The sequence below is a fragment of the Mobula hypostoma genome, chromosome 4 (genome assembly GCF_963921235.1).
Source record: "Mobula hypostoma chromosome 4, sMobHyp1.1, whole genome shotgun sequence".
Classification (NCBI taxonomy): domain Eukaryota; kingdom Metazoa; phylum Chordata; class Chondrichthyes; order Myliobatiformes; family Myliobatidae; genus Mobula; species Mobula hypostoma.
In genome coordinates, this window is record NC_086100.1 from 107,326,367 (window position 1) to 107,337,044 (window position 10,678).

Consider the following 10,678-nt stretch of genomic DNA (forward strand, 5'->3'; position numbering starts at 1 on the left):
GTCTTTCTTCTTTTAAAAAAAACACTGAAAGCAGCATCCTTGAGCCCTCTAATTCACCTACTGATAGAAGGTTGCAACCCAATTTAGGTAGAGTTCCCAAAGACAAATCACTTGCTCACTCATCTAGCGGCCAAGTGATGTGAGGCTCAGGAATAACTCAAAAAGAGAGCACATACAATCAAATAAATTCAACTTTTAACACACAAGGCAGCAGAAATTTAAACAACTAAATTCTTAAATGTAAAGCCAGTCATGTAATGGCAATTACTGTGCTGTGACATTCCAAGAATTTATTCTTTAATGATACAATATTAATATAGTGTGACCCTCATTAAATAGTGCAAATGCTTTCTGAAATATGTTGCTCTATCAAGATTTGGGACACATAACAGTGATTGTCATTAGGAATCTGGGATAATCTTTTTAAAATAGTTTAGCTCATATTATATATATGATGAATGTTATAAATGCTAACTCATTACTTTGCAACATCTTGTAACATTTGATCTGCTCTTTTACTTAGGGTGTGCCAGGTTTTCAGGCTTTTACAATATCAAATGCAAAGCGTACGTTTACAAAGCTGATGAGAGATTTGGTGATGTGATTATTATGTAACTAATCAATACTCCAAAGAGCACTATTGAGAGCAGGAAGCTATTCAAATCCCATAACTCACAGCACCTCATCAGTCATGCACACAGAGTCTAACTAGTGACTGGGAAGTGTAATTTATTCATGACGTTACTATTTGATGTAAATCAAATAAGTTACTTAAATAGGTTGCATTCTCAAAGTCACAAGTTTAATTTGAGTTTGATTACATTACGGACCTGCAAGCCTGAGACAGTGAATCTTAAACATGTACTGTGGCCAAATGGTAGGTGTCTTATTAAGTTTTTTTTATTCCTTAGAAACCATGAGGAATAGTATTGTGTGCAGAGACAGAACTTTTACACCACTCTGCGTTTGTGATTAATACAATAGCGTGATACAAATGTTTCATTTCTCTTCATGGTAGCACACTGTTTATTGTCCGGTTAGAATGATTTCACCATTGATGAGAGCATCTGATAGATTATATACTAGGCATATTCTCAGTATGTCTATTTTTTTAATCTAATGTCAGAAGCTGCAAAAGAGTTTTGCCCAGATTATAGCTTCAACTTGCTGTATGAGGAGTATAAAAGTTCAAAAATATTTAAAAATGTAATTATCAAATGCCTCAAAACGATAAAAAAAATCTTTAACCACAACATAAATAGTTAATATTACTTTTCTAGAAAAAAAATGTCTATGGTTATATTCCAAAAGTAAATATTAACCAAGTTAATTCTGTCGTGGCAGTTTTTCGATCGAAACTCGGTCATGTTGTTATTGTTTCTTAATTTATAATACTATATTTCACATTTCTATTTAATAATAACTGAGCTAAAGCATCATTCCAGCTTAAAGGTGTTCCTTTACATCTGTTTTTTCAATTGATTACATGTGAATTTATGAAGTTTTTGACTGTCTTTTATACTTTGAAATGGTGTGAATGAAAGAGCTTCAAGTTTTCTTTCTTGGGTGAAGTTCAATGATTCCCGGTACCGCTAATGTGTTCTTTCCCCACCTTGACTGTTGAATCAGTCATGTTTTGGCAGGCAAGAAACAACTTCTTCTTTAGACCTTCCACACTCTCCACCTACACCCACCAACAATCTAGAAAGAAACCTGGAACTATGCAGAGAACTTTGTGTTCAGGTTTCTGGCCTCCCATGGAACTCACTTTGTGGCGAATACTTGAAGGAAAATGGCAGTCATATCATACATGGGGGCAGTTACAATCTATTATAAATTTAAATGACAATTGGTTCCTGAAGGAATGACTGCTGTTTGGCTTTATGGTCCACCATCGTCTTAGCAGTGAAAAACAAACATGAGAGGATGCTCAAATCACCACTGAAGTGCAGGACATAAGTGAGAAAATAACAAAATACTGGGCAAAACTTTCGTTAACAATATTAGCAGTGCTGGGATGCAGCTGGAATTTCAATATGGAGACACAAGAAACTGCAAATACTGGAAACTAAAACAAATTGCTGGAGGAATTCAAGCAGCATCTGTGGAGGCAGAGGGATTGTCAATATTTTGAGTTGAGAGTCTTCATCAGGACTCAGATAAAGGAACAGATGATATTTCAAATCGAAAGCCTGCATTGGAGCCTAATGCTGGATCTTGACCTGAAAAGTTGACTATCCCTTTGCCTCATTGGATGTTCAAAATCCAAATTAAATTTTATTATCAAAGTACATATCTGTCACCACATACAACCCTGAGATTCATTTTCCTGTGGGCATACTCAGAAAATTTATAGAATAGTAACTATAGCAGGATCAATGATGAATCAATCAGAGTGCAGAAGACTACAAACTGTGCAAATGCAAATTTTTTTAAAAAAGCAATAAATAACGAGAATAAGAGATAATGAGATAAAGAGTCCAAACATATCAATGATGGAGCAAGTGAGTGTATTCTTGAGTGTTTCATTCAAGACACTGATGGTTGAAGGGTAGTAACTGTTCTTAAACATGGTGGTGTGTGTTCTGAGGCTCTTGTACCCTCACCCTGATGGCAGAGGCAAGAAGTGAATATGGCCTGGGAGGTGGGGATATCTGATGATGGATGCTGCTTTCCTCTGAGAGTGTTTCATGCAGATGTGCTCAATGCTTGAGAGGGCTTTACCATGATGTACTGGGCCAAATCCACAAACTTTTGTCGGATTTTCTGTTCAAAGGCATTGGTGTTTCCAGACCAAGCTATGATACACTCTCCACTGCACATCTTTAGAAGTTTATCAATGTCTTGGATGTCATGCCAAATCTCTGCTGACTCGTAAGGAAGTAGAGGCTGTTCCATGATTTCTTCACAATTGCATTTACGTGCTGGGTCCTGCACAGGTTCACTGAAATAGTAACACCCAGGAATTTAAAGTTGCTGACCCTCTCCACGTCTGATCCTCCAATGATGATGTAGTTTAACTTATGGCAGTCCTCCAGCAGTTTGCTTAGAACTTTGGAATTTTGACATGTTCTGCCTATTGCAAACTTAAGAATTCATTCCAGCCTACCTCTATTATAGAAACATAGAAAATAGGTGCAGGAGTAGGCCATTCGGCCCTTCGAGCCTGCACCGCCATTTATTATGATCATGGCTGATCATCCAACTCAGAACCCAGCCTTCCCTCCATACCCCCTGACCCCTGTAGCCACAAGGGCCATATCTAACTCCCTCTTAAACATAGCCAATGAACTGGCCTCAACAGTTTGCTGTGGCAGAGAATTCCACAGATTCACCACTCTCTGTGTGAAGAAGTTTTTCCTAATCTCGGTCCTAAAAGGCTTCCCCTCTATCCTCAAACTGTGACCCCTCGTTCTGGAAAACATACAGACTCTTTTCCATCTATAGATACATTATTTTATTAATTTGATATTTATATGCATGATTTAGATTCTCAAGGGACTATTTTTGCTGTCTTTTGTTATATATTTTTGTGTATTAAAGCAAGATGAATTTCAGGTACATTTTCATCCAATACGGTTTCTATTAACCAGCCACTTTTTTAGAAAATGGTAAAATATTCACAAATAAATAATTTATAATAATATTAATTTTAAGACAATTTTAAATTATACTCATGAAAGCATAGGATGTATGAAAATATTGGAAATCCTGTTTGAAGTAGCACTGCTTTCACTATTTTTAAAAAAAAACATATTGACTAAAATGTACTCTATTCAATAATTAAGTGTTTCCCTTTAATTATTGTACAATAAGCACAATAAGCTAAAATTTACTGATTAATTTTTGGTTTAACAGAGAAATGAGACCTAACACAATGATCAACTTTGTACCATGTAGTCTCCTTTAGTTTTTTGATCATGTGTCTGAAATCATGAACTTTATTTCCACAGATTCAAGGGACAATTTTTCCATCAGCAGACTTTAATCCTGGTCAAGATGCAGAAACTTTGTTCTCAGCACTGCAAGGAATGGGTATGTAGAACCTAATAAATGCAATGGCGTGAAACACCTTTAAAGAAATAGGCCAGACCTTGTCAGCTTGCAGTTCCATCATTCCAATAAGATATTTAAGACCAATTATTAACTTAAAAGACTAAATTAAAAGAAAACCAGGGATAATTTTGGTAAAATTACCAAATTTTGGTAATAAGCATTTTGTGCCTATTTTAGTCGTTATGCAGACTGGATTTTCTTAATCCAGTTGTATTTCTTACAGACAGTGGGAACAATTTGACAAACACAATTTTTATAGAATTTTCAATAATGCCATCTCTGAAACATTTGTCGTGTCATAATGAATTACACTTAACCAATAACTTGGGCACAATATTTGCAACATGCCACCATTTTAGAGCTTTAACACTAGAGCAAATACCCTCATAACCTTGCATAGCTGAATGCAGTCCACAATGGTCACCAGCTACGTTACTTACTGCCACAAAGCCTGCTCAGGTAACATGTGTTGTTTGCTTGTTACAGGTACTGAATTGCACATGTACATCTAAATGGTCATAGTACAGTCAGCTAGCCAGCACATTGGGAATGCAGTTCCCAATGTGATACTGGTGTCTTCCAGAAGAGTGCTGAGTTGGCAGATCACAGTGTCAATCAGCATAGAATATCAAGGCTGCTAAATTGTTCAGTGCCTTCGCTGATCCCATATATTATCATCGTACAAATCAACATCTGTTCCATAGCAAAAATAACACATGGTTACAAGTTCATACAGCACAGAAACAGACCCTTTAGCCCACTGAGTCTGGACTGATCATCAAATGTCTACTTGCATTAATTTCACTAAATTCTACCACATTTTCATCAGTGCCTTCGCCCTCCTCTATCAGATACCTCAAAGCAGGTGGTCATGATAGAACTGTCACTTCCTTGGGAAGACCAGGTTGAGGAGGAGTTTGAGTGCAAGAAAGCCAAGTACCAGCAGCTGGCACAGCAGTGCCAGGGACAGGGGTGGAAGTACAAAGCGAGCCTATAGAGGTGGGGTATAGAGGTTTTGCTGGCTGCTCGCTGCACAGAACCTACTCTCTCTATGGCATTATGGGGGCTGCAAAGAGAAGAGCCATGAGGACCATCACCGAGGCTGTTGAGCGAGCCTCCAGATGACCATGATCAAGAGGTTTGTGATGGGGTCCTGAATTACCCCTATGAACTGTGCTCGATTACCCCTATGAACTGTGCTTTTGAAAAGAGGGAGAGAGTTATTTAACACCGACACATTGTTTTTAAGAGAGAGAGAGAGAAAGAAAGAGAGAGAGAGATGAAGACTAACTTTTGGACTGTCACTTTAAGGCACGAGGAATAACTTTTGGATTTCTGCTGGGTTAGAGAGAGAGAGAGGGTACCGAGCAGCTTGTAAGTCGCTATGGTGACCAAGGGCGGCATTATTTGATGGACAGTCAATGTTATAGTTTCTCTGGAGTATGTTTATACTTTCTCCAAGGACATTTGCCTGCTTGTACATTTCTTACACAGACCGAGATGGGAGGAGTTATTTGAGAGACAGTTGATACTCAGTACGGTGAGATAAATAGGAGGTCAGATGACAAACCTCAGGCACATGTTTTTTTGGGACACTGAATGAGCTTTGTTGTGCCCACAGAAAAAGTGGGTTTTTGGAGGATCGATCAGGTGGATCGATCAGTGGCTCTTGCAGTGAGAAAAAGGAGTGACGGGTGGGGAGTTGTCCACATGTCCACCCTTGCCTGGATTGATGATTCCACCACAGAATAATGGTCCCCTTTGTTGAAGTCACAGTCGGTGACTTTTAAAGGATTTCGGAGGACAACGGGAAGATCAATGGAGTCAGCTCATGTGAAGATTAAAATCTCTCCCTCTCTCTCTCTCTATCATTACTCAACTCAATACCACAAACTGAACTGAACTTTACTCTGCATTGTAAGACTGTATCTTTTTACCCCTAGTCTTGAAAAAGCTTGGTTTTTCATATATATTTCCACACTTACTGATTTACTTACTTACATATAATCATTGCTAACCTGTTTCATATATCTGATTTATATTACTGTATTGCGTAGTTACTAATAAATATTATTAGTTAATAGCAATACTGGACTCCAAAGTGATTTCCATCTCTGCTGGTTCTTTAACCCGTCACGGGCTATGTGACAGGTGTGACCTGTGGACCGGTTCTGCTGGGACACAAGCCGGGGCCTGATCAACCCTGGCTGGGTCACCTGGGTGAGGATGTCTAATGCTGAAATCCCCAAAACACCATATGACTCCAATTTACATCAGTGATGATGTGTCCGGTGCATCCTAGGATGTATCTCAGCATCACCCACCTACAACTGAGGACAATTTACAATGATCAATTAACTAGACCATTCTAAGTGCCATTCTAAATGCCAGTTATGCATTTGGAGAGCTGCATGGGTAGAAAATTTTAGAGGGAGTTGAGGAATCTCAGACGTGAAGCAGAAAATATTAACACGAAAACAATGAGCTGTTGGTCTCCACTCATTATGAGAGACAGACAGACAGACGGTGAGAGAGTGAGAGAGAGGTGGACAGAATGAGAGGGAGGGGGAGAGCGTGAGAGAGAGAGACAAGGAGAGAGTGAGAGAGAGAGAGAGAGGGGAGAGAATCAGAGTGTAAGTGAGAGAGTGAGAGAGAGAGAGAGAGAGAAAGAGAGAGAGAGAGAGAGAGAGAGAGAGAGAGAGAGAGAGAGAGAATCAGAATCAGAATCAGGTTTATTATCACCGGCATGTGACGTAAAATTTGTTAACTTAGCAGCAGCAGTTCAATGCAATACATGATCTAGCAGAGAGAGAGAGAAAAAAATAATAAATAAAATAAAACATAATAAATAACAAGTAAATCAATTACATATATTGAATAGATTATTTAAAAATATGCAAAAACAGAAATACTGTATATTAAAAAAGTGAGGCAGTGTCCAAAGCTTCAATGTCCATTTAGGAATCAGATGGCGGAGGGGAAGAAGCTGTTCCTGCATCACTGAGTGTGTGCCTTCAGGCTTCTGTATCTCCTACCTGATGGTAACAGTGAGAAAAGGGCATGCCCTGGGTGCTGGAGGTCTTTAATAATGGACGCTGCCTTTCTGAGACACCGCTCCCTGAAGATGTCCCTAGAGAGCATCTTCCCGTACTAATAAAACATTCAATAGTCTTTTTGAAGCTGCCCTTAAGCCTGGTGATACGTGGTTTCGGGTTTTTGTATCTTCTGTCTGAGGTGAGAGGGGGGAATAGAGAATGTCCAGGGTGGGTGGGGTCTTTCATTTCACTGGCTGCTTTACTGAGACTGTGAGAAGTACAGACAGTGTCCACAGAGGGGAGACTGTTTTCTATGAACAGCTGATCTAGATCCACAGCTGTCTGCAGTCACAGGGGACGGGGACAGGGGACATATAGGGGAGAGTGTTTTCTATGAACAGCTGATCTAGGTCCACAGCTCTCTGCAGTCACAGGCACAAGAGCAGTTGCTGTACCAAGCCATGATGCACCCACTTTCTCTATATCTTCCACCACCTACTTCAGACCACAATGTGTTTTTCCTTTAATCTGGCTTTAATCAACATAGGCTTTAATGAACTAGATTTGGAATTTGCCCTGCCTGAGTCGATTCAACAGTCCCTGAGGTGAACTAACTATGAAGTGACCACCGAGAACTAATCTTACTGTGCTCTCTTCATCACATTCATTTCAAACCCCACTTCTCTATGGACAATTTGAATCAGCCAGTGTATTGGAAGCTACCAACCCACGTGTATTTTGGATGCAGCAGGAAGCTGGACCTCGTGGAAGAAACACACACAGTAATGGTGAGAATATATAAAGTCCACACAGACAGCAGCTGAGATGAAGACTGAAGTTACAAGGCATCTGCTCTACCAGCTACAGGACTCTACAGTCCCAGAGGGCTGCACCCATTGTGGGGCCAGCGTGGCCCAGGCACAGTCACTTTAACCAGCAAGTTGTGTGTACTTCGTTCCTCCCTTCAATAGGGCAGTCATGATTGAGTTAGTCAGATATCACATCTCTTTCATTGACTTGTGAGCACATTTTGCTTGCTAAAGTCTGTAGGGAGTGGTGTTGAATTCAGTGTTTGTTCTGACTTCAAGGCTTCTGAACACACTTGTCTCTCCCAAATGTAAATACATGGACTGGCTTCTATTTAACCACACTGCAAGACTGAGAGAATGAACAGAAGTTCATAGAGAAAGTGAAGGTAGTTGAAAAAGAAAAGAAGGGAAAGAGCAAACATGAGGAAATCTGCAGATGCTGGAATTTCAAGCAACACACATAAAAGTTTCTGGTGAATGCAGCAGGCCAGGCACCATCTCTAGGAAGAGGTACAGTCAACGTTTCAGGCCGAGACCCTTTGTCAGGACTAACTGAAAGAAGAGCTAGTAAGAGATTTGAAAGTGAGAAGGGGAGGGGGAGATCCGAAGTGATAGGAGAAGACAGGAGGGGGAGGGATGTTGCCAAGAGCTGGGCAGTTGACTGGCAAAAGGGATATGAGAGGATCATGGGACAGGAGGCCTAGGGAGAAAGAAAAGGGGGAGGGGGAAAAAAGCCCAGAGGATGGCAAGGGGTATAGTGAGAGGGACAGAGGAAGAAAAAGAAGAGAGAGAGAAAGAATGTGTGTATGTAAATAAATAACGGAAGGGGTACGAGAGGGAAGTGGGGCATTAGCGGAAGTTAGAGAAGTCAATGTTCATGCCATCAGGTTGGAGGCTAACCAGATGGAATATAAGGTGTTGTTCCTCCAACCTGAGTGTGGCTTCATCTTTACAGTAGAAGAGGCCGTGGATAGACATATCAGAATGGGAATGGGACATGGAATTAAAATGTGTGGCCACTGGGAGATAACTGCTTTCTCTGGTGGACAGAGCGTAGGTGTTCAGCGAAACGATCTCCCAGTCTGCGCCGGGTCTCGCCAATATATAGCACTTGTGTAGCACTCGTTCCGCTTGCAAGGATAAGTGCCAGGAGAGAGATCAGTGGGGAAGGATGGGGGGGGGCAAATGGACAAGGGAGTGGCGTAGGGAGTGATCCCTGAGGAAAGCAGAGGGGAAGGAGGGAAAGATGTGCCTAGTGATGGGATCCCGTTGGAGGTGGCGGAAGTCACAGAGAATAATATGTTGGACCCTTTCCCTCTCCCTCCTCTGCTTTCTGTAGGGATCACTCCCTACACGACTCCCTTGTAAGCGGAACAAGTGCTACACATGCCCTCACGCTTCCTCCCTCGCCACCATTCAGGGCTCCAGACGGACCTTCCAGGTGAGGCAACACTTCACCTGTGAGTCAGCAGGGTGATATACTGCATCCAGTGCTCCCGATGCCGCTTTCTATATATTGGTGAGACCCGACGCAGACTGGGAGACCGTTTCGCTGAACACCTACGCTCTGTCCGCCAGAGAAAGCAGGATCTCCCAGTGGCCACACATTTTAATTCCACATCCCATTCCCACTCTGACATGTCTATCCACGGCCTCCTCTACTGTAAAGATGAAGCCACACTGAGGTTGGAGGAACAACACCTTATATTCCGTCTGGGTAGCCTCCAACCTGATGGCATGAACACTGACTTCTCAAACTTCTGCTAATGCCCCACTTCCCCCTCGTACCCCATCCGTTATTTATTTTTATACACACATTCTTTCTCTCACTCTCCTTTTTCTCCCTCTGTCCCTCTGACTATACCCCTTGCCCATTCTCTGGGTTTTTCCCCCCTCCCCCTTTTCCTTTTCCCTGGGCCTCCTGTCCCATGATCCTCTCATATCCCTTTTGCCAATCACCTGTCCAGCTCTTGGCTCCATCCCTCCCCCTCCTGTCTTCTCCTATCATTTTGGATCTCCCCCTCCCCCTCCCACTTTCAAATCTCTTACTAACTCTTCTTTCAGTTAGTCCTGACGAAGGGTCTCGGCCGAAAATATCGACTGTACCTCTTCCTAGAGATGTTGCCTGGCCTGCTGCATTCATCAGCAACTTTTAGAAGGGAAAGGGCTCTCAGATTTTAAAAAGTGCTATATCTACCAAGATGGTGGGACAATATTGTGTACTTGAACATCCGAGATTGAGTTGCTCAGACACTGGATAGTGAAGCGCCCTTTCCTTCCTCTAAACAATTCAACTCCAACAAAAAATCAGAAAGAAAAGTGGCAGACTTCTTTCAAATTCCAGGAAGTTTACAAATTTCCTCCTGGGTCATCAGTGAGTGCACCTATGCAGAGGAGAGCCAGGTAACTGAGTCTCCTAACCAGTGTCCACACACAGTGATTAATGTACTTCAGGACACCTACAAATAAATAGAAAGGCAGAGTACAGAAGCTGTTGGTATCCAATGGAGCTTGGTGTGTCTGCATATCAATTACTGAAAGCTAACGTAGAGGAGATGTTCTCCCTAGCTGAGTGTGAAGAACAAAGGCTGTCAGCCTCAGGATACAATGTAAAATAGTTAGGATTTAGATGAGTATACATTTCCGCACTCATGAGGGTGGTAACTCTGCGAGATTCCGCACCGCAGGTGGTTATGGATCCAAAGTCACCATATATATTTAAGAAGGGGATAAATCCATCTCTGCACACAAAAGGTATGAAAGGATATGGGCAGAGAT

At 41.5% G+C, this 10,678-nt stretch overlaps 1 protein-coding gene across 1 annotated transcript in view; it reads left to right on the plus strand.

The window, feature by feature from the left end:
• The first annotated feature begins 735 nt into the window (after positions 1-735).
• Positions 736-10,678, plus strand: part of LOC134344881 (annexin A10-like) — a 101,614-nt gene continuing 91,671 nt past the window's right edge. Inside the window, exons 1-2 of the mRNA XM_063045004.1 lie at positions 736-877; positions 3,954-4,035. Of these exons, the coding sequence (XP_062901074.1) occupies positions 860-877; positions 3,954-4,035 (100 nt within the window). The 5' untranslated portion in view covers positions 736-859. The remainder of the gene's footprint in view (positions 878-3,953; positions 4,036-10,678) is intronic.